Genomic DNA, 22,046 nt, shown 5'->3' on the forward strand with positions numbered 1-22,046 from the left:
CAGCAGCAGCAGCGGAGTCAATCCAGTCAACAGAAACTGCCAGCATGGCAGCAAAACACGTTTACCGACAGGGCTTTTTATTACTTTTATTTAACTTTATGTCAGCCGCAGCCCTGGAGAGAAGGTTCTCCGACATTAAGAGATGCGCCGATAAGGAGTGCAGCAGTAAGTCCGCTGGCTTTCCAACTATTATCTCAGGGGGGCTTCTCTGATGCGTCTTCGCACCATCCCGATACTACAGCCATAAACTGCCGTTATCTCTTGACCTGTTGCCGGTCGATATTTGCGACCTTGATCTCCTCTTGCAATTGTTGTGATGCTGTTTACCTGTGTGATGCCCAGTGAAAACAGGACAAGCAAACATTAACATTAATCATTTGGCTGGGTAGGATTACTGGTTTCGATGCAGCCCATGTTGGCTGGGTGCCTGTCAGCTTCGGCCTGCCTCGCTCCCGGATAGTGGAAGCTAAGGTTAGCAGCTAATTAGCCACCGGCCGGCTCGCTCTGCTAATGTTCGGGGTAAAGGTGATAGGTGAAGTTAAAGCCACGGTGTTTATAGTGTTCAGCCACATTTGCCTCACTCTCATGTGGATTTGTGGGATTGGGCTGCTTTGCCACAAATCAATATGCTTCTGTAACGCTTCTAGCTAGCAAAGTTTACATTTTTACCCTGCCTCCTGACTCTTAACCTCTACATTCAGTGCAAGACTTAATAAAGGACACGCAGCAGTTTTACTTACAATACAGAATATTCATTTAGCAATTGTTAACCACAACCGCAAAGTCATCTATAGGTGATAAGAACGTATTTTTATTGTTGACTTATCATCAGGGGGAGCTAATTTTGACTCATAAAACAGTAAATATCACACACTGTAACTCATAAAACACAAGTCAGAGCTGAAACTCAGCCACTCAGAAAGAAGTCTGAGTGAAATACAAAATTTAAGACAGTGGTTAGTAGCTAATACTTGAATCATAGTTAAAGCTTCACCTTTTCTGCTTTTTGTGCATCAGTTTTGGGCTTATTTTTCTAATGCACGTGTTGTTAAAGTGGCAGCATACATTTCTGTTATTTAGCTTTACATCAGTTAAGTATGTTGTAGTTAAAATGTAGTTGTCCAGTGAGATGTGTGGAATAAATACCTAACAACATAACAGAAGAAAACTGCCGACAGATAAGTACAAGAATTACTGACCATGTATGCTATCATCCCTCTTGTTGACTGATATGCACATTCAGCTGTAAGTATTAGTTATTGTTTATGTTAAGATGTCTTTGTTTCTCTGACACAACAGGCTGTAGGAAATGACAACAAACCAAAATTACTGGTTTCAGCTAAGGGTCGAATGCTTTGTATAAACATCAGCTTTAGCCCGATGTTTTACATCTGGTGCATCCAAGAACCCATCCACCCAGTTTCTTCTGCATATCCAATTCAGGGTCATATTTGGGGTGCAGTCCATTCCAGATGGTCTATCGGAGGCCTGACGAACCATTCACACTTATGGCCAATATAGAATCACCAAGTGCTTTACATGTTGGCTTGTCAAGCAAAAGATTGCTGATTCGATTCTAGCCTGCGATGCAAATAAACCTGGGGGTTTCTGTCATCAGGAAGTAGTTTCTAGAAAACTCACCGGACAATATGAAAGCACCACACAGCGGCCTTAGCCTGCAGTGGATTCAAACTCAGCTTCTTGGTGTGAGGTGACTTGAACTAAGCCCAAAACAAATATCCATCCATCCATCCATTTTCATCCGCTTTGTCCAGGGCCGGGTCGCGGGGGCAGCAGCCTAAGCAAAGAGGCCCAGACCTCCCTCTCCCCAGCCACCTCCTCCAGCTTATCCGGGGGAATACCAAGGCGTTCCCAGGCAAGCCGAGAGATATAATCTCTCCAGCGTGTCCTGGGTCTGCCCCGGGGCCTCCTCCCGGTGGGACATGCCTGGAACACCTCACCCAGGAGGCGCCCAGGGGGCATCCTTGTCAGATGCCCGAACCACCTCAGCTGGCTCCTTTCGATGTGGAGCAGCAGCTGCTCTACTCTGAGCCCCTCCCGGATGGCCGAACTTCTCACCCTATCTCTAAGGGAGAGGCCAGCCACCCAAAACAAATAAAATCTTTGAATAAGTCATTCTTACCCTTTGTTTTTTGTTTTGTTTTTTTCAGTGCTGCTGTGTCGGGGGAAAGCTGTGAATGATTTCTCAGGACCTGATTGTCGGTTCTTGTCTTTCAAGAAATCTGAAACCATCTATGTATATTACAAGCTGTCAGGAAGAAGACCTGACATATGGGCCGGAAGTGTAAGTATACTATAGCACATATTTATTGAGCTCTGGATTTAATTTGTGTAGTTAAAATCCTGAACATGTTCTCTCGCAATAGGTTGGAAGCCACTTTGGCTATTTCCCAAAAGACCTTCTGGCAGTTAACCACATTTATACTGATAACGAATATGAAGTTCCAGCTGAGGTATGGAAATATATAAGAAGATAATCCACTTGTGGATACCACAGATAGTAAGATGTAATTTTTAATTTATTTTTTTTTATCTCTTCTCAGGAAACAGATTTTGTCTGTTTTGACACTGGATTTGACAAGTTTGATAATTATGATGTAGATTTGCTCCTTGGCTTGTCAGCAGGGGAGAATGATAGCGAAAACAACAAAACATCTTACCAAGTCCAAGCAGCAGAAGCAATAGAAACAGGAGAAGTAGCTCAGAGTGAAAAACAAACTGAGCATCATGATAACTTGGAGGAGCTTCATAAAGCCCCTGATGATCAAAGTGCCTCTTCAGCCGTTCTTGATCAGTCAGCTGAAACACCTTTACAAAACACAATGGAGTCCAATGCAGAAGTTGCACGTGATGCTACAGAAGCTGAAGAGGTTAAGGAAAAACATGTACCAGAGTCTGTCCCTGAAAACTTGTCAGAAAAGAGTGAAACCAAAGATACACCCGCAAAATCGGAAGTGGAGTCTGTGCCCAAAGATGATTTTGTTTCAGAAAGCGAACCAGTCTCATCTTCTGAAGGAGTTCAAATCCCTGAGTTGAAAACTACCATTGGTTCAACTTTTGATGCCATCGTCACCGATGAAGAAATCACCGAGAAAATTACCCCTTATGAAGAAGAGGAGGAGAGTGTAGACGTGGAAAACCATCCAGAAAGTGGCACTAATGTTAAAGAAGAAACTCCACTGTTCTCTTTTTCAGAAGACTCCATCAATACTCAACCATCTGTGGAAATCCCCAAGTTAAAAACGACCCTTGGGACAACTTTCGATGCTGTGATCACAGATGAAGACACCACCAAGAAAGTTACCCCGTATACAGAGGAGGACAGTGAAGATGTGGAAGACCATCCCGAAAATAATAGTGATACTAAAGAGGAAACTCCACTGCTGTGTTTTTCAGAAGAATCCGTCAACACTCCAGCATCTGACTCTATTAAAAAGCCTGAAACTCCACTGGCGACACCTGAGGATAAACCAAAGACAGCAGAGGAGAAGAACGTGTGGACATCACTCGGAGATGCTGTGTTTTCAGCTGTCACTGGAGTAGACATAACCACACAAGAAGTGAATTCAGAACAAGAGGAAGATGATGATGAGCGAGTGCCAATCCCTAAGTTAAAAACTACCCTTGGGACAACTTTTGATGCTGTTGTAACAGATGAAGAAAGCACCAAGAAAGTTACACCAAATCCAGAAGACGACAGTGAGGATGTGAAAGATCAGCCCAAAAATGATAGTGATACTAAAGAGGAAACGCCACTGCTGTCTTTTTCAAGAGAATCCTCTAACACTCCAACACCGGAGTCTCCTAGAAATCCTGAAAGTCTGCCATTGACACCTGAGGATAGACCAAAGACAGCAGAGGAGAAGAATATGTGGACATCACTCGGAGACGCTGTGTTTTCAGCTGTCACTGGAGTAGACATGTCAGCAAAAAAAGTGAATGAAGAGGAAGATGAGGACGAGGAAGACGAGGAGGAAGAGGATGTAAAAACCCATGATGAATCACTCTTGGTAAAATCCCCAGAGGACCCAGAGAACATGGAGCCAGTTCTTCAAGATTCTTTGAATTCTACATCTGATAATTCTGATGTGAATGAAGGCACCAGTGACTCAGAGAAAGTTTTGTCTGATAAGAATGAAAATGATGTAGAAGTTACTGGACATAAGGAAGCTCAGGATGAAACCAAAAAATCAGCAGAGGATCAAATAGAGCATCTAACAGAGGGGATGAGAATATCCACGGAGCCACTGCCACAAGATAATAATTTAGACAACCATGAGGCTGAAGTAACACATATAAAAACCACACATGAAGCCACTGAAGACAAAGACGAGCAGGAGGTTCCCAAGGATTCAGAGATTACTGAAGACAAAGACGAGCAGGAGGTTCCCAAGGATTCAGAGATTACTGAAGACAAAGACGAGCAGGAGGTGCCTAACGATTCAGAGATTACTGAAGACAAAGACGAGCAGGAGGAGCCCAAGGATTCAGAGATTACTGAAGACAAAGACGAGCAGGAGGTGCCCAAGGATTCAGAGGCCACTGAAGACAAAGACGAGCAGGAGGTGCCCAAGGATTCAGAGGCCACTAAAGACAAAGATGAGCAGGAGGTGCACAAAGATCCAGATGTCACTGAGGATAAGGCAGCAATACCAGACAGTATTACTGCTGCAGAGCAGAAATTAGACAGTGCAGTGGATGAAAAAGAAAACATGACCGAAAGTGAAAAACACCTCGACTTGTCCGCTAATGAGAGGTCCAGTGACTCAGACCTCAGAGATGATGATAACATAGTAAATGACAGCCTGCCTAATCAGATACCTGATGATTCAATGACAGATTTAGGAAGTAATAACAGTCTAGCAGAATCACCTGTTGATGAGCCAGAGATTCAGGATGCACTACATACAAGGGAGATGATGGAAGAAGATGAGACTCCAGATGCGGAGGAGGGGAACGATGAAGAGAGAGAAGAATTACTTGAAGATGAAAACGCGCTTTTGTTCTCGCAGTCAGACAAAACCTTGCCTGAAACAAGTCCACCTACCGTGTCACCTCCAGAGCCAGAATACAGCGAAAGCGTAATGAGATTGACTCTGCTGTGGGATCACTTCACAGAGGAGAAGATGGAGCAGGTCCAAAAGCTTCTGGGTCTAAAAAATCTCTTCAAACTGGAGGCCATGTTCATGGATCTGGACATAGAGTTTCAGGCTACCCGTCAGTCACAGACGGGTACTACAGAGGACATTGAAAATGCGCTCGAAGGCATCTTGGAAGCCTCTGAGAACACTATCTTGGACGAGATTGAGAAGATGCTTGATAGCCGGGACACTAAACACGACTATGATCACCATATGGACCCAAGTAATTTGGATGAAGAAACAGAAATACTGGACGACTTTCAGGAGCTGGCTTTCAGCCTGCGGCAAAAATATTCAACAGCCAGTGACAGCACGCCTTTAGCACTAGAACTGTCATCAGACACTGAGAAAGGTGGGTTTGATCAGTATTATTTGAAGTATCTTGAGTACAAAAAGGCTTACACGTCTCTGTGGTTGCTTATTCTGCTTTAAACATTGACAGTTGTGCTATTAAATATGTTCATTGCATCAGTTTATAATCAAAGTGAATGCAGAATTTGATACTGTGACGAAGCAGATATCCAGCATCTTGTTTCCAGATAAATAGATAGTGTCGTCATCACGCTAAAAGGGAGTTCAGTTCACACCCAACAGTAATGGAGCCGTTGAGATAGGATTTCCTGCTTTTCTTACCATCCTAACAACAATTAATTGTGGTCACAAAGGGAAAGAAAAACATGTTTTCTTCTCGTTCTCTTTGACATCAGAAACTTCCCCCTAGGTTTTTTCAGTGTAGTCAGCTAGTCAAATCAACTTTTGAGGTGAAATTTTAGATATGTTGACTATCAGTGAACACAGTGACATAAGACTCTGACCTAAATTAAAAGGAAATGTTCATAATTTCATTACAGAAAATTAAATAAATTACTTTTTAAAAGGTAAAAAAATAGCAAAAAGGCCCAAGAGTTTAGTGAACTTACCTCAAATTGCTTATTTTATTCAAACTCCAATCCAGAAAAAACACTCTTAAAGCTATTTTACAACAATAACAGAGGAGAAACTATTCCAAACTTTCTATCTTTTCTCTCACTTTGTTTACTGTTTTGTTTTTCTGAACCAATGGTTTCATTTTTGGGCAGCACGGTGGTTAGCACTGTTGCCGCACAGCAAGAAGGTCCTGAGTTCAATTCCCCCACAGTCTTTCTGTGTGGAGTTTGCATGTTCTCCCCGTGTTTGCGTGGGTTCTCTCCGGGTACTCCGGCTTCCTCCCACCGTCCAAAGACATGCAGCTTGTGGGGATAGGTTAATTGGATAATCCAAATTGCCATTAGGTGTAAATGTGCGAGTGAATGTGAGTGCGAATGGTTGTCTATGTCTATGTGTTCGCCCTGCGACAGACTGGCGACCTGTCCAGGGTGTACCCCGTCTCTTACCCTATGACAGCTGGGATAGGCTCCAGCGCCCCCCGTGACCCTGAAAAGGATAAGCGGAAGCAAATGGATGGATGGATGGTTTCATTTTCACTCAATATACCAATTTAGGTATAGCTTAAGCATCAAGCAGATGGTCACTGTAGTGGATTTTCTGGAGTTATCCCTATCTATTTGTTGATGTACTTCTATTTGAGGAGGTCTGAAAACACATTAGTCTTAGTCAATCTTTTAGGAGACTGATAACGTGACTGTCCAGTGATGGCGCTGGGTATTTTGGCTCTTCAGTGGGCCACAAGGACAGCTCAGCTGCATGCTGATAGTGAAGAGACATAATGTGTTTCTTTATCTTGAGAGTTGACATAGGAAAGGGTTTATGAAAATCCATAAGAGATTAGAATTTCAGAATAACTCTAACCCTTTCTTGTAATGTTAAAAATAACTATATTTCATATTACTAATGCATTTCACTTGAATAATTCTTTTTTCACAAAGCCAAAATGGATTTTCATGATAATGAATTTGCATGACATCTGCAGAGCAAAGACAATCTAGAGGCTAGTTCTAGATTTAAAATGTTTAATCTTAAATTTAAGCATTATTGGGTTTTCCCCTATGTTTCCATCTCAGATGAACAGGAATTGAATGTTAAAGAAGATGTGCTACACATTGCTGAGGAAGAATTGGACAAAATACCAAAGGCCGAGAGCGATGACAACCTGACAATAACGGATCCTGAAGAAAAGCCAGCTGAGGTTGAAGAGGAACAGCTGGTTAGACCGGACGTTAGTGTGGAGGAAGATGGTGGACACTTTAATAAAAACAAAGACAATCCGCTGAGCTTCAGCACATCTGATGAGATGCAAAAGGTGCCTCAAGCCACCCTGGAAAATGCCTTCGACATGGGCCTTGGTGTTGAGGTTGAACACTCACCCTCAGGTTAGTAATGTCTTTAGAGCAATGGTGTAATGGAATTAAATTGCAGGTTTCCACCAACAGTTATAATATGTAAGATTACAAAGAGGCTGTGTGGTGTAAATAGTAATACAGGTTCCCCATTGAAATTGTGCCTTGAACCTTAGTGTGCCATGGTCACAAAAAAGGAGCATAAATGTTTGATACCTAATAAAATGGGGCGATCATGGCTCAAAGAGATGTCAGTTCGTCTTGTAACCGGAAGGTTGCCGGTCTCGTCGTTGTGTCCTTGGGCAAGACACTTCACCTGCCGCCTACTGGTGATGCCCAGAGGGGCCAATGACGCGATATGGCAGCCTTGCTTCTGTCAGTCTGCCCCAGGGCAGCTGTGGCTACAACCGTAGCTTGCCTCCACCAGTGTGTGAGAGTGAATGAATAGTGAAATTGTAAACCGCTTTGAGGGTCTCGAAAAGCGCTATACAAATGCAATCCATTATTAAAATATCATTGCTTTTGTGAAATATTTAGAACATGTAAACACATTATGAGAATTTTGGACTTTGGCTACAATAAAATAGGATAATCTTGAGGTCAGCAAATCAGTCACATTAAGCTTCCTCTGGTTTTATCATATTAAAGTTACACTATATTAGTTACATATGGTTTTGCCTTTATGTTGATATTTAACTATATTCTGTTATAGAAGAGCTTTACATAATCCAGCAATAACAAACAGACTTACTAACTGTTAAATTCTGTTTGACAAGGGTCTATGGACTCCATGGAACCAGTGTCCGAAGTGCACGAAGAAGAAGTGGGGTTATTCTCAACAGGGCTTGTTTACACGGGCTGCATCCTTGCAATGATCACGAATAAAACTGCAGAGTGGAGCACTGTGGTAAGTGTACCACCATTGCATACACCACATCCTGTATACATTAGATTCACCACTAATCTAATTCACTAATCTAATTTGTGAAATATTTCAGCAACATCCAAATGAATCTAAATCTGTAATCAGTCTCGATGATCTGACAATTAAAAACGTCAAAATAATGTCCGATTTTTCTGATCTTTCTCTGTCATGTGCAGGGAAGAAGCACAAACATGCAGATTTTTAAGGAACAAGTTAAACAAATTAGTTCTCTATCATCTCCTCTGTCTGCGTATGCTGAATATCTGTTGCTGGTTTGAGTGCCGCACAGAAAAATGAATAAACAAATGTTCCCTTGATGGCTTCTTTAAAGGAAGTAGGAAAGAAAAAACTTATTATATACTTTTTAATGCTATCCCAGGACATCCTAACATCACTCATAGTTCATAGGGACATACTACATACTATACTTGAGTATGCTGCTATTGACTCTTTTTGGCGTGGTTTATTAGATTGGATGATTGAAGTCTGAAGAAACAATTTACTCATTTAACATACAGAGGCCTCGTTATCACGTGGAAGAACAACAGCTTGGCACCTCCAGCAAAACCCAAAACATTTGAACCACGCTTCAGAGCAGATTTTCAAAACATCTCGGCTTCGGAGGCTTGACACAGTGTCGAAACGTCTGTTTCGAGCTTCCCATCCCTACCAAAATTTACTATTTTATTTGAACTTAGAGTGGCTTAGAAATATTACTCGTAAATGAGCAGTACACAGTCCAGAAAAGTATTGGCCTCTCTGATATAGTTACGCACCATATTTTATGTTGCTAGGGTAACCAGATCCGGGCAAACTAAATGTGATGAAAGGGGTTTGTTTGCGAAGACTCTGTGGGACGTGTTGCCAGTGCCGAGAGGGATTTTGATCTAAATTAAAACATGAATACACACATACTGTGCAGGTTACAGGTTTGGCATTGATCAGGTCAATCACAAATAAACTTTGATTTACTCTAATTTAGTTAAACTCAATTACTATAGAATAGACATAAAGAGGAATTTAATTTTTTTTATGGTCCTATGTGGCAGTCTTTGTGCAGTCTTGCATTTCCTGTTTGCATCACTGTAACTGTTAAAATTTCCACCTCTTATCTCTGTGGTAATAATTTGGGGATTTTAGTTGGGAGGCATTCAAAGAGCGAATGGTTCATAAGATCACTGTTTCAAGACTGGGAGGAGACACAAAGCTATCCTCAGGGGTCACAAGCTAGTGGGAAGGGCATCCGGTGTAGTATCTGTAACAAATCAACATGTGGTTCCCTCCTGTGTGGCAACGTCTTGGGAAATAAGGGAACAGCTGAAAGCATGAAAGTACTTTCAGCAAGGAAGCATTCATAGTTCAGCTCATCAATTTTTAAACCAAAATGTTTCTTGTGAGACTAGTGTCATCAGGAGTGTGAGACTGTACAGCATTTTTATATCGAGACAGTGTCCCGCATTTTAAATGACTCTAATTTACAAAAATGGACTTGTGTCAGAATAAAACAACTCAAAGAGAACTTGGATGCATCCCTGCTAAAACCCAAAGATGATTAGCAGACAGAAAAGCTGAAAAGACAGCAACTGCAATGACAGCTGTTGGAAGCATGTACAGAAAACTGTTCCATAGGACCAATTATGAACTTCAGTTTCCATCTATGCTCATCACTAATAATAAAAAAAAACAAAAACAGGAGCCTCAGCTGGAGATGACAGAGTTAAAGATGCTCAGATTTTATTGGAAGTGACCAAGATGCTCAGCAGGATATCAGAGGGTTGGTGTGATAGAGTAGAATTCAAGGAATAGGGTGAAATGGAGGCAGATGATCCACTGTTTTGTTTATAAGTTTGTTTTATAAGAATCACTGGCGAGGACTTTTGTAGAGCCAGCCAAAATGTAGGGCATTGTTGCAATATTTGGGGCAGACGTCACAGACTGTTGTCTTGCTGCTCTGAAAATAGGAGGGGATGGATCGATCTAAATATTGATTATATAGATACCGGCGTTGGTACTGGTATCTGATCAATACTTGTGTGATAGGATTGATCCTTTAGTTTATCTCCTCTGAGCATGTCGCTTCAGTTACATCAAACAGTAAGCATGTCTGTTCAAGCATCCCCACAGCCCTGTCCACACTTCGCTCATCTTCCTTCTTCCAGTTCTGCCGTAATTGGTTCTGATGTCACTCAATTTAACACTTAAATTTTACTGAAACTGAAAAAATATATCCTGAACATGAAAATATTTAAGTAATTTAAGTATAGTATAAGAACCCTTTTTGGTTCACTATCAAGTCATTTTTATTTATTAAGCACATTTAAAATAACAGGGGTTGACAGAAAGCGGTTGCCAGGAGGGCACATTTAAATTCCAGCGCTTCAAAAAAAAGACAAAAAGTGGGAAAAACAGTCAAAGGTGCACTTGTGATTTGTTGACCAATTAATGCAAAACTCACAATTATTTGTCATAAAAACGTATTCACATTCACCTCATAAATCATTACATGCGGCTCTTAAAAGTACTGACGCAGGCAAAGCTGGGTCTGTATATACTTTATATAATAGTATACTTTATACTGTATATAATATTGAATAGATACCAAAAATTGCAATGTTGCATTCCACTATCCCACATTGTTCCGCATGAATAAACTCTTTTCCCCACATATAGTTTTTGGGGAGCTGGAGACTTGCATGACTTTAGAGACTTTTGTTCAGCCAGCCAAAATGTGGGACAGAGGATTAAAATCGTGTGGGTACACTTCTGGTCGCCCTACATAGACGTCGGTCTTACTGCTCTGAAAGTGTGGTGCATTATGTGAGAACTCAAATTTCCAGTTTTCCCTGAACGCCCCCTCCGGCCCTCCCCCTGCCTTGTTGACTGTCGCGGTACAGGCTGAAGTTCGACACAGCCGGTGCTGAGCTGGCTGCTGGGGCTAACGGCCTTATTGTGGCATGTACAGGCAGATAATGTGTTGTTGAGTTAGTGTAGCCTTTTTTGGTCGCTACAGTCGTTATCCATAATCAGAACCACCAACTCTGCTAACGACCGTCGCTTCACGATAACTGCTGTGAATGGGATTTGACGGGTGATCTTTAATTACCGTTAGCAAGTCGTTGTTACCAACTCCTATCTCCACTATTTTACGTTGTCCATTTGTCTAACGACCGCTTATTTGTCTTTCATACGCGGGAGACATTAACGCTCCTGAATAACGAGCGTTTGCTTAACGATACAGTTACTTTGTGAATAGCTAACGTGCTAGGCAGCTAGCTGATACCTGTCAAACTAGCATCTGGCTAGTTCCGTTCTTGTTTTTAAACACGAGAATGGAGAGGGAGACATTATCCCTGCCTGTCATGGAACCGGAGAACACATATGTAGTTTTTGTGAAGGAACTGCAACATGTAAGTATTCATTACAGTATTAAAAAAAAAAAAAAAAAGCCAGACTGACACCTATATGAATATTATTATTTACGCTGTCACGGCCTGTGGGGTTAACCATGACGTGTTAATTAGCAGGTGGCTGATGGATAATGACTTGGACGGTTCCTTGTCCTAAATCTACTCACCAAACTTGCCTTTAGCATTAGCAGCAGTCGACCGGGTCTTGTATATTTGATTGAAGACCTTTCACTGTCCTGTGCCCTTTTCATTGCTATCTAACTTTTCTTACAGCCCAGCCTTTGTTGAATTTGTATTGAACATTTAGAACTGAAAAGCAGTAAATTGAAGAGAGGCTTTTAATATTTGCCATTAGTATTAAGGCAGCTGTAATCCCTGTATTTTATTAGAGCCACGGAGTGAGAGCATGTATGTGTTTGCTACTGTTGTCTCATGGGGAGTTCAAAGGTTTCTTTGTGATTGGACTAATATGCTCGGTTTGGTATGACTGGGCATAAATGAAGCTAGTTTAACTATAAAGTGAAACCCACCTAGCTTGTGAAAGAGAAAAGCTTGTAGTATGAATTGCTCCCTAATCAAGTAATGTATGAAATGCTACATCACTTCAAAATGTATGTATAGAACAATGTAGAAAAACACGTTATTTTTATGTTAATAAATAACCAACAGAATTATTTTGGTGACTAAACTGAGAGTGTAGACTAATCTTTTTGTGTTTTTATATCGATCCTGTGTCCTTTTCACATACACTCAGCTGCCACTTTATTAGATAAATACTTGGGGGCTTGGCAATGTTTTCCAGTTTTCTGTTGTCCAATCCTGCTGAGCCCATGTCAGTCATATCATTAGTTTCCTGTTCTAGCTTACAAGAGTGGCACTTCTGCTGCTGCAGTAGCCTTTCAGCCTTAAGATTCGTTGTGGGACAGAGATGCTCTTCTTGCTAATCTTGGTTGTAATGAGTGCTTATTTGAGTTACAGATGACTCTTTACTGATGTGTCATAGTTTGGTAAATGTATGCACAGTGTGTTAGTCTAACGGTAGATTTAATTTGATGTTTAATCAGAGCTTCTGCAGTGTTTTTATTGTATATTGTCTAGTTTGTTTTTCCATTGGGCTTTTTTGTTTATTTATTTTGCAGCCAGATTTATAGTCATAATTATTTTGATACATTTTGAAACATGGTAACTCTCTTGTCTCTTTTTAATTAAGTGTCTTTGAGCTAAATAAAAAAAACAAACATTTTTGTAAACCAAAGTATTCATGCAATAGCCTGAACTTAAGCTTTTACTGAGAGGAAAAAGTGATGTTGTGATAGGCAAAATGAGAATATGAAAGGAAAAGTGCAATCAAGTTATAAGACAAAATAAGAGCATCACTATGAAAATAATTTTCAATCAATTTCTTTTTCAATCTTCTTTTCACCACCTTTGAAAGCTGTGTTTGTAACTAGAAATCGATATAATTGAATTGCATAGTGCTAGTTTAACCATCTGTTTCCAGTTTAATTTCGTTCTCCAGAGTTAAAGCTGTGGTTGTGGGGTTGTTTTTTTTTTTTTTGTCTCTTCAGATGATTTCATTGCTGCCAGAAGAGTGGAAGCCAGGAGAAACTTTGTTTGGCTGTCCTTGGCAAGCTGTTGTCATCACTGCTTTGGTTGGAGTATTGACCTTCACCCTCTTCTTCTGGAGGACTGTGCTGGCAGTAAGTGTTGTGATATTGCTGCTCTGTTTATTTGGTGCCTGTAAAATGCCAATATTATTTGTATGAGCTTTGATTTAATAAGGCTTTGTATCCCCCTGGGTTATACTCCCATTGGATTGAGTTATACACAGTATAAAATCTTCCATATTTAGGTCATTGTTGGATGATATTATACACTGTAAGATTTAAAATTGATTTTTTTTAATTTTATTTTTAAAGATAAAGAAGAAAGAGTACCTCGGTAAGTTTTCAGTTATAATTTTTGCACAACATGACAAAATGCATATGTGTACGGCCTCATTGATTGTGTGCTTTGTGTAATGGGAAAAGTGGATGAAAAAAGACTCAGAGAGCAAATCCAGGTGCACAAAAAGGAAAAGGATGAAGCTCTCGCCAAAATGGCTGAACTCCAGAAACAGGTGAGCCCCAGAAAGAGAAATGTTGTTGAGTTTCTCCTATACAAAAACAAACAAAACACATCTGATTCATGTTTTCTTCTTTTTGTAAAAGACTGAACAACTGAAAGAAAATCAAAAACAGTCAAAGGAAACTGTTAGTTGTACAGTGAAAAAGATGCAAGAGCTAGAGGTAAGCAGTAAGAGTCTTTCTCATATGTATTTAGTCTTACGTAACCGGGTTGAATCTTTGTTGACACTCAGTTATTTGTTGAAGGGTTGTCGTTAATTTTTTTTTCTTTACTGTTTGCAGAGTAAAGTCTTACAGGCTGAAACATTGAATAAACAGATGGCCGAGGAAAAGGACAAATACGCACAGCTACTGGAGGAAGAGCAGGCAAACACTCTCCAAAATGAAACCAGAGTGAGTGTTTCATTTGCTTTCTGCTCGTTGTTATTTGCGTTCTTTTCACTGATTCATGCTGCAATTATTTATTTATTTTTAACAGATTGAGAAATTAGAGAAGTTAAACGAGAAGCTACAAGCTAACAGGAAAAAGATTCAGGAAGCGCTCTCTAAGGTACAAATCCTTTTGGGATATTTTTTTTTGCAAACTCTGTAGTGTTACTGTGACCTTTTAGCTTTAATTTATCTCATAAACTGTTTTCTTTCATCCATAGACTACTGTTCTCCTGGATGAAGCCAAGATTCGGGAAGATGCCCGAAACGTTCAACAAAAATGTCTTGAAAAAGAGTTTGCTGCGTTAAAGGACGAGAACAAAACAGTAAGACAGATATGGATATTTCTCTTTTATATTGTCATTAATCTGAATGCCTAATCAGATTTAATTTATGCTTTTTACCCTGCCTCTTCTAACAGCTGAAGGTCACCATTAAAAGCTGGGAGGAAAAACACACAGAGCTTAATGAGAAGATTAAAGTCTATCAGAAGTCCCAGAAAGAACTGGAGGACTCTGTGGTGCTCAAAGATCACAATGTGGAGGTCATTTTTTTTCACTAACTACTGTCATAACTCTTCCTGATTTTTGTTATTATTTATTTATTTATTTATGAAATTGTCTCATTCTTGCACAATATGTCCACTTCAGGTGCTGTCTGAACTTCTGTCTGACCTGGAAGCTTGTGATTTACAAAAAGGTGACACCAAAGTTTTGGCCAATGGTGAAGTAGCACCTGGTAAGTTTGTAGTTTATCAGAATATTTATGGATGAAATACGGCGAGTAGTTTTATTAACCACTGTTTAATAATATAGTGTTTTGTTGTTCTTTCAGTGTCTCTTACAGACAAGAAGACGGCCGTAAAGAACAGAATCAAACAGATGATGGATGTTTCTAGGGTGAGATATCAACAGATGTTGTAAAGCTTATTATATTTTAGTTTATAGAGGATTGTTCGGTTTCTAAATGTTATTGCATTTTCCTGTATTTTTCCCTACAGGTTCAGACCACTCTTGCTGTAGTTGAAGAAGAGCGGGATCGCTTCATGACAAAACTACTGAATGAAGAGAAGTCCAGGAAGGCAATGGAAGGTACATTGTTTAATGTCCTCGGGATTCCCATACACTTGTTTGCCATACACCTAGGGGTCATTTTTGACCCAAGGACAACACAAGGGTTAAGAAGTTGTGTAATTCAGTTGGGTATCTGCATCCTACTAAACTCCTCTTTGTTTTATTTTAAAACAGAGCAACACCAGGAGCTTGAACATGCAATCTCAACCCTGAAAAGTGAGAAGAGCCACATTGAAAACCAGTTCAAGATCCTCCAGCAGAAAAACGAAATCATGGTCGAAATGTATCAGCAGAAGGAAAATGCCCTGCAGCAGTAAGTGAAGTCTTCAGCAGATTCGAAATTGTTACTTCCTGTCGTGAATGTCTGAAAGTCTTCTGTATTTTTGTAGTTGTAAATTTTACTTGCTGTCTTTACACCATGAATGATGATGATGAGTAAGTGAAACCTCTCATCAGTTGTGATTTGTAGAAGGACTGGGAGTTACTGTGTTTCTCTGCGCACACAGGAAATTAACGAAGGAGGAGCTGGAGCGGCGCAGCAAAGAGAATCTGCTGTCGGAGGTTGGAGGGAAAGCTGTTGAAGCTGAGGAGCAGGTTAAAATTTTAAGGCAGCGCATTAATGAGATGGAGGACCAGATGAAGAAGACTGAGGAAGTCTACAAAGAGCAGGTAGACTGTGTGTTTGTTTGTTTTTTATCTTAACGTTTTCAGATTAGCCAACAAAATAAAAACATTACTCCAATCTGAATCTCGGCTGAATGGGATTTTCTTTCTTTAGATCAAAGAGCAGGAGAACAAAACTCACTCAAACTGGGTATGTTTCCACACTGTTTATTTACAGATGCGATAAATAATTTATTCGGTCTGCGTAAGATTAGTATTGAGCTAAAGCATTACTCTGCTTCTTTGTGCTGCCTGCAGGTGAACGCTCGTAATGCAGAGCGAGCTCTAAACCAAGAGAAGCTCGAATCATCGAAGCTTCGTGAAAAGTGAGTTTTGGCAGTTGTTAAAGCTTCCTTGTTGTTCTGGAGTATCAGAAATTTTGTTTGTTACTCATAATGAGGCTGTTTCTATACAGGAAGTTGCGAAAGCCTGAAAATGTTTAGTCGTTACCTCACATCATAGCTGTTCCTATTACTGCTTAATGTGACTTCAGGCTGAATAGATTGGAGGCTATTGATTGTTTGTTTTTGTTTTTTTTGGACAAACTGTGAAATTATTTAATGACGTCACCACTGGCTCTGTTACATTTTCATCAGATAATTAAAATTGCCGTAAGTCACAGCCCAGTTTAACTGCATCTGAGCTGTTTTTCTTCCTATTCACAGATTGGCTGTACTCACCTCTCAGCTCAATGAGCGCCGCGCTCCTCTCTTCAGACCAAACTCTGGTCAGCCTGCAGGCCCTCGCCAAGGTAAGCAGGCACATCTCACCCTCTGTTTTATTTCCATCAGCTCAGCTGTCATCCCGAAGAACCACTGAAGATAATACTGTTTTCTGTTGCGGGGCAGGGGGGCTCCAGTTTTGCCTCATATGTGTTCTGATTGTGTATTTGTCCTGTTCATGTGCTTGATTTTTCTTGGAGACCCTGAAGTGACCCTCTTTATTGCATGACTTGTGTTGTTTTGTCAGCTGCAGTTCTTTTCTTTTGGTAAATTGACGGTTCAATTGTAACAGGTGACTCATACGGGCCCTCTCCTGTGAGTGGGGGTGCACCATCCCCACCTATAATGATTGAGGGTCCCAGGCGTCCTCCTTCTGCCCCAGTTGCACGGAGAATTGACCCGTTTGGTGAGTCCAAGTGGATTGCTTCCCCCACTTCCTTTTTACCCAAGTGGAACATCACTCTCCGTTACAACCTCATCTCTCTCCTCTTTCCCTCCTGACTTTATTTTTCTTTTCAGCTCTCTCACCTCAAGTTTTCCTTTTATGTTTTTTCCTAGTGTGTATTGCATCCTGATTCCTTCGGGTACCAGCTCTTATTTTCACCCTCCCTCCCCTTCCAGTTGGATCATTTGCTTGTTTCTGTTGAAATGTGCTTTTGCTTTTATTTCATTAAAAACAAGATTAGATTGTGGAAGAAGATTTTCTGAATTTGTATGTGTGAATAAGTTATTCTTAGAAATCAAAGATGATTTCATTTAAATGCAAGGGTTTGGGGTTTTTTTTTTTTTTGTACCTCTGATTTATTTTTTTATTTTTTTTCCTAGGGTGTACAGTCTCTTTGTTTCCTCTTACTCTGTGTGTTGCGGCTGTGTTTTCCCTGCGAAGGGGCTCCATGGAGTTTTGGTTATTCATAGTTTTGTGTTTTTCTACCCTCAGGTCCTCGCCCTCCATCAGATCCCCATGGTCGTTACCCTGAAAAACACATCTCTGGGATGGGTATGTCCTCTGCAGTTTGTGCATTTCGAAGGTTTTGTGTTTATTTTGAACCTGTTATTAATGCAGTACTGTTTCCCCTCTTTCAGACATGATGGGCCCACGTAGCTCATCTCCAGCCAACTTGGATGCATCTGTAAGTTTCTTTTTAATCATATCAAACCCATTTTTATGTGATGCCATCTCTCCTTTCATGTGTAGACTTAGAGCTCCTGCTGCATTTCCACTGTTTGTCCTAATCTGAAACAGACGCAAGCAGTAGATCCACAGATAAAAACAGAGACTAAGGCTGAGGTCACCACAGAGAATCCAGAGGCAGTGAGTACAGATGCTGTCAGTCCAGGTGTTGGTGTGAAGGTGTTTGGAAGCACTCCACGTCCTCTTCCCTTAAGCTGGATTTGGATTTGGAAGGGGATCAAAGGCTCTTCTTTTTCTCTGGGGCTGACTAAACATTTTTTTAGGCTTAGTGTGTTTTTCATCTCACTGCACTGAAAGAAACAGCAACTCAAAAATGTGTCTTGAAAATACTGGGGTTATGAAAAATTGCAGAGTATGTGTGTCATATATCAAGATGCTATGAAAGTGGCTTGTTTTTAATCCAAATAACCATGGTGTGTGGTTAGTGGTCATGTGATTAAACCCTGGCTAAATGCACTGTGTGGTTTCTGGATCACTTCACTGCATGACAAAGTGTTGCCCATCTATACTCTCATGAAAGTTGTCACTTCAAATTGTCATGTTTGTTTGTTTTCCAGGGTCCAGGATCCTTCATAGCATCACCAATCAGGGACTCACCTGGACCCATGGTCCACGGACCTCCACCTGGTCCTGCACCCTATGATCCAATGCTCCCTCCTGGCCGTCTGCCACCACCCATAGCTTACAGACCACCGCGACCTGGCCCATATCACCTCCCACCTGGCCCTCCTCTTCTTCAAGGTCCTCCCCTACCAGCTAATGGACACCCAGGTATGCCCCTGCCTGGACCAATGGGAGGAGAGTTTGGACCCCCCAATGGACTTGCAATTCCCCCCAGGCAAGGCCCTGGCCCAGGCATTGATCCCCGGGGTCCGCTCCCACCGCAATTCCGTCCCCCTCCACCTCATCACTTTGGACCGATGCCTCCTCCACAGGGTACGTTCAACTTTTTGTTATATTTATAACACTATATTTTTAGGTCCATATAAACCTGATGTGGACCTCTTTATATGCCAGACTTTCTCATTTTAGTTTTAGCCAAAATGGGAAAAGTTCACTAAAATGTTATAGTTGTACTGAGTAGGGCTGTAACTAACGTTTATTTATGTAGTCGACTAAGCTGCCAATTTTTCTTTGATTAGTCAACAATTATTTCCATAACTCTTATCTCCACTTCCCTCAACAAATTACAATGACCCAGGAAGCATGAATTTGAAAATAATCAAATATATTTTCAACATTACTCAACAGGACCGTCAGAATAAAAATGAAATAAATTAAAAAAAATAACGCGCAAATAGGAAACTAAAAATGGCTTTTGTCCATAAGGTCAAATAAAGATTAAATCAAAAAGATTTAATTTCTAGTCCAAAATAACACATTTCAAGATGTTTCAGTTCATGAATTCATGATTGCAGTGGACATATCTTTGAGATGATGTCCCCAGCTGTTGAAAACCACGCTAAAGATGCTCTCTGTCATGACTTCAGCCATTTGAGAGGTGGATGAGTCTCTTTACAGGACAAACTCATCTATACGACTTTGCTTAATACTAGTAAAATAGAATTGGAAAACTGTCATTTCTAGTAAAACACAAACTCTGGGACATACTTAGATCAGTTGAACTGCCAACAGACAGTCTGTTGTCATCATCTTCAGTATTCTTCAGATTCAGATTCCAATTCATCATGCAGAAGAAGAGCAGCAAGCTATTAGACATGATTCACAGTGGAGTTGAGTGAGTCCAGATAGATTGACGTAGAGGCAGTGTTATGGTAAAGCCCGGAAATGGACTCCATTTGTAGCCGCTTGCAATGCTTAAAATTTGATGAAGAGCAGCCATTCATAAACAAAGCGGATAATAGCATGATGGTAAATGAGCAGAAAGTAGTGCAGTGTACCACATGATGAGAGGAGTTACGGCTTTAACAAAAAAAAATATATATATATTTTTTTAATGTTTATACATGACATTTTCTCACATTTGCCACCATTAATTTCTAGTCATACAAGCCAATCTTACTTGGACTTAAAAAATATATAATAAACTGATCAGGGAAGCCATTCATATAGTTCGCCTTATCAACTCTTCGGTTTTAACTAGTTTAAGGTGGCATTCTGGCTTTCTAATACTCAGCTTTTGGCAGATTTAGATTCTGTTTGTAGCAGCTGAGGGGTTCCTTGGACTTACGAGATGAACATACACAATGCTTATCTCTTATTAAATAATGCCAACTTTATGCTTCCCTTCTAAAAATGGCAAATAACATAATCTGCTGCTGTGGTTTTCATCCTGGCTGACTAACATGAAACAGGAAGGGCCGGGGCGAGCTGGTCAGCAGTAGCTGAACTTTCAGAATAGGTGGGAGGGGATTGTCCACAAGTAAATGAAATGCAGATGCTAATTTGGTGCTGATTTAAAAATGAAAAGAAAAAAATTGAGTTGCAGAATATATTCTGGTCCCTGTTCATCTACTTGGGCTACTAAAGTCTGTGTAAGAAGACCCTGAGGCAGAAGAAGGCAAAGGCTTCTTTATTTCCTGAAAGAAGTACAGACCTGGTCTTTGGTCTTTTTTGTCTGTGTGACCATCATTTCCCTGCGATTTTCCTGTTTAGGTGTCCGTGGGCCCATGGGACCTCGTCCACCCTTTCCTCCTGACATGCGCTTCCCATTACCACGTGACCACCCTGGCCAACCTGTGGACCTGCCTCTAGGTGCCCCGCCTCATCCAGCACATCCTGGTGATGCTTATGGCCCGCCTGCACCCGATGCCCTCCAGAACTCTGTAGCCGCTCACAGCGTCCCCAGACAAGACCTGCACGTGAAGCAGGAGGCCCCTCAGGACTCAGCCAGGCCAGAAATGGTCAAGCCTTAAATATGCCACCAGCTATGGCAGAGGACTCAAACACCCCCGTTAACTAAACCTGTCACAATAACAACCCAGATCCAGTACAAACAAAGATCATGATTATTTTCATAGTCAGATGCAAATGTTCTTACAGCGAGGCCCGCAGATTAAAGAATGATCAGTTATGTCTGAAATGTGAGCTGAAAGGGTTGCCACTTTTCTAAACAGCCTGTGCAATAACACTTCGTTTTATGCCAGATTTTCATTTGTGTTGATCTTTAAGAAAATTATATAGCTATGATTTTTAAAGGGGCAGTTTTTTTTAAAAAAATGTCATTTCCTGTGGAAATTGTTTTTTAAAATTGAGAAACAGGAGGGAGGTTTAGCTTCTAGCATTTCAGGAATACCATGATTTTTCCCAAAGCTCTTGCTTTACGTACAAATTTCAAAGCAAATGTGTAATTTGATGGCCAGATGTATAACTTATTTTACTATGTTGGTAGAACTTTTATTAATAAAGAATATAAAAGCTGTGTGTGGTACGTTAATACTGAGGATGTTTTTTGTAGGGTGTGCGATGAAGAATATATGTGAAGAAATAAGGCGTACATCTGTGCTGTTATACAGACATGTTGGTCCGAAAGCTGCTGTTTCGTATTTGCTGTCTACTGCTCAGTGATTGTGCTGTTGGTGGGACAAGGACAAAAAAGCTGCTCGGTTAATCTGATTTGCTGAGCTGGGAAGTCGTTCCACCAATGTGCTTAATGTGCTTTTAAGTCAGAATGTGAAAACGTACAGAGACAATGTGTTTGCATTTTTATTGCTCAGAGTGATGATGACAGTTTTTATTTAATTACCTGGGGTTTCTTTTTCTGGTTTACAGCTAAAATGTAACTTTTGTAGCTAATCCAGGTCCCTCTATGTGGAGGGAAAGTGTTAGAACAGAATGCCATAATTCAAATTAAAAATGAGGGGAAAAAATTATTTGAAATACGTGAATTTGCTCCATTAATCAAAAACGTCTCTTAGTTAACCAAATATTTACTTTGACCCGCCGTGTGTCTGAGTATGACGTCAATAAGTTGGCCACCTGTGCAACAAAAGTTTCTCAGACTTCCCAAGACGTTTTTTATGCTCGAGTGGGAGTTCATGTGAGTTTTCAGTCTTTTTCCGCTTACTCCACTACCAAAAGAATGTGTAAGGAGTAAATACACAACACTGC

At 40.6% G+C, this 22,046-nt stretch overlaps 1 protein-coding gene across 3 annotated transcripts; it reads left to right on the forward strand.

Annotated features, from left to right (window-relative positions):
* mia3 (MIA SH3 domain ER export factor 3) lies at positions 1 to 21,513 on the forward strand. 3 transcript variants are annotated; one of them, XM_085372058.1, is made up of 28 exons: positions 1 to 165; positions 2,172 to 2,305; positions 2,388 to 2,474; positions 2,565 to 5,514; positions 7,163 to 7,471; positions 8,215 to 8,345; positions 13,339 to 13,470; positions 13,690 to 13,711; positions 13,801 to 13,889; positions 13,981 to 14,058; positions 14,179 to 14,289; positions 14,375 to 14,446; positions 14,547 to 14,651; positions 14,747 to 14,869; positions 14,976 to 15,063; positions 15,160 to 15,224; positions 15,326 to 15,416; positions 15,573 to 15,711; positions 15,905 to 16,067; positions 16,177 to 16,212; positions 16,320 to 16,387; positions 16,727 to 16,812; positions 17,076 to 17,189; positions 17,721 to 17,780; positions 17,867 to 17,913; positions 18,027 to 18,095; positions 18,533 to 18,911; positions 20,592 to 21,513. In XM_085372058.1, the coding sequence occupies exons 1-28, from the start codon at positions 45 to 47 to the stop codon at positions 20,849 to 20,851; spliced, it is 6,129 nt and encodes a 2,042-aa protein (XP_085228184.1). In that variant the 5' UTR covers positions 1 to 44; the 3' UTR covers positions 20,852 to 21,513. The 3 variants fall into 3 exon arrangements, with proteins under 3 accessions (XP_085228184.1, XP_085228185.1, XP_085228186.1); XM_085372059.1 differs by lacking the exon at positions 18,027 to 18,095; XM_085372060.1 differs by lacking the exon at positions 17,076 to 17,189.
* Positions 21,514 to 22,046: the final 533 nt, after the last annotated feature.

The sequence above is a fragment of the Diplotaxodon limnothrissa genome, linkage group LG15, assembly GCF_057381915.1.
Source record: "Diplotaxodon limnothrissa isolate DT_005_m linkage group LG15, D_limnothrissa_male_GT1.1, whole genome shotgun sequence".
Taxonomy (NCBI): domain Eukaryota; kingdom Metazoa; phylum Chordata; class Actinopteri; order Cichliformes; family Cichlidae; genus Diplotaxodon; species Diplotaxodon limnothrissa.

What these genes read in the sequence shown, in the direction of transcription:
- mia3 (XM_085372058.1), top strand. Translation starts at nt 45, where the DNA reads ATGGCAGCAAAACACGTTTACCGACAGGGCTTTTTATTACTTTTATTT. An exon ending in TAAAGGACGAGAACAAAACA is followed by an intron (nt 14,652 to 14,746) that starts GTAAGACAGATA and finishes CTCTTCTAACAG; the next exon opens with CTGAAGGTCACCATTAAAAG. An exon ending in AGATGATGGATGTTTCTAGG is followed by an intron (nt 15,225 to 15,325) that starts GTGAGATATCAA and finishes TTTTCCCTACAG; the next exon opens with GTTCAGACCACTCTTGCTGT.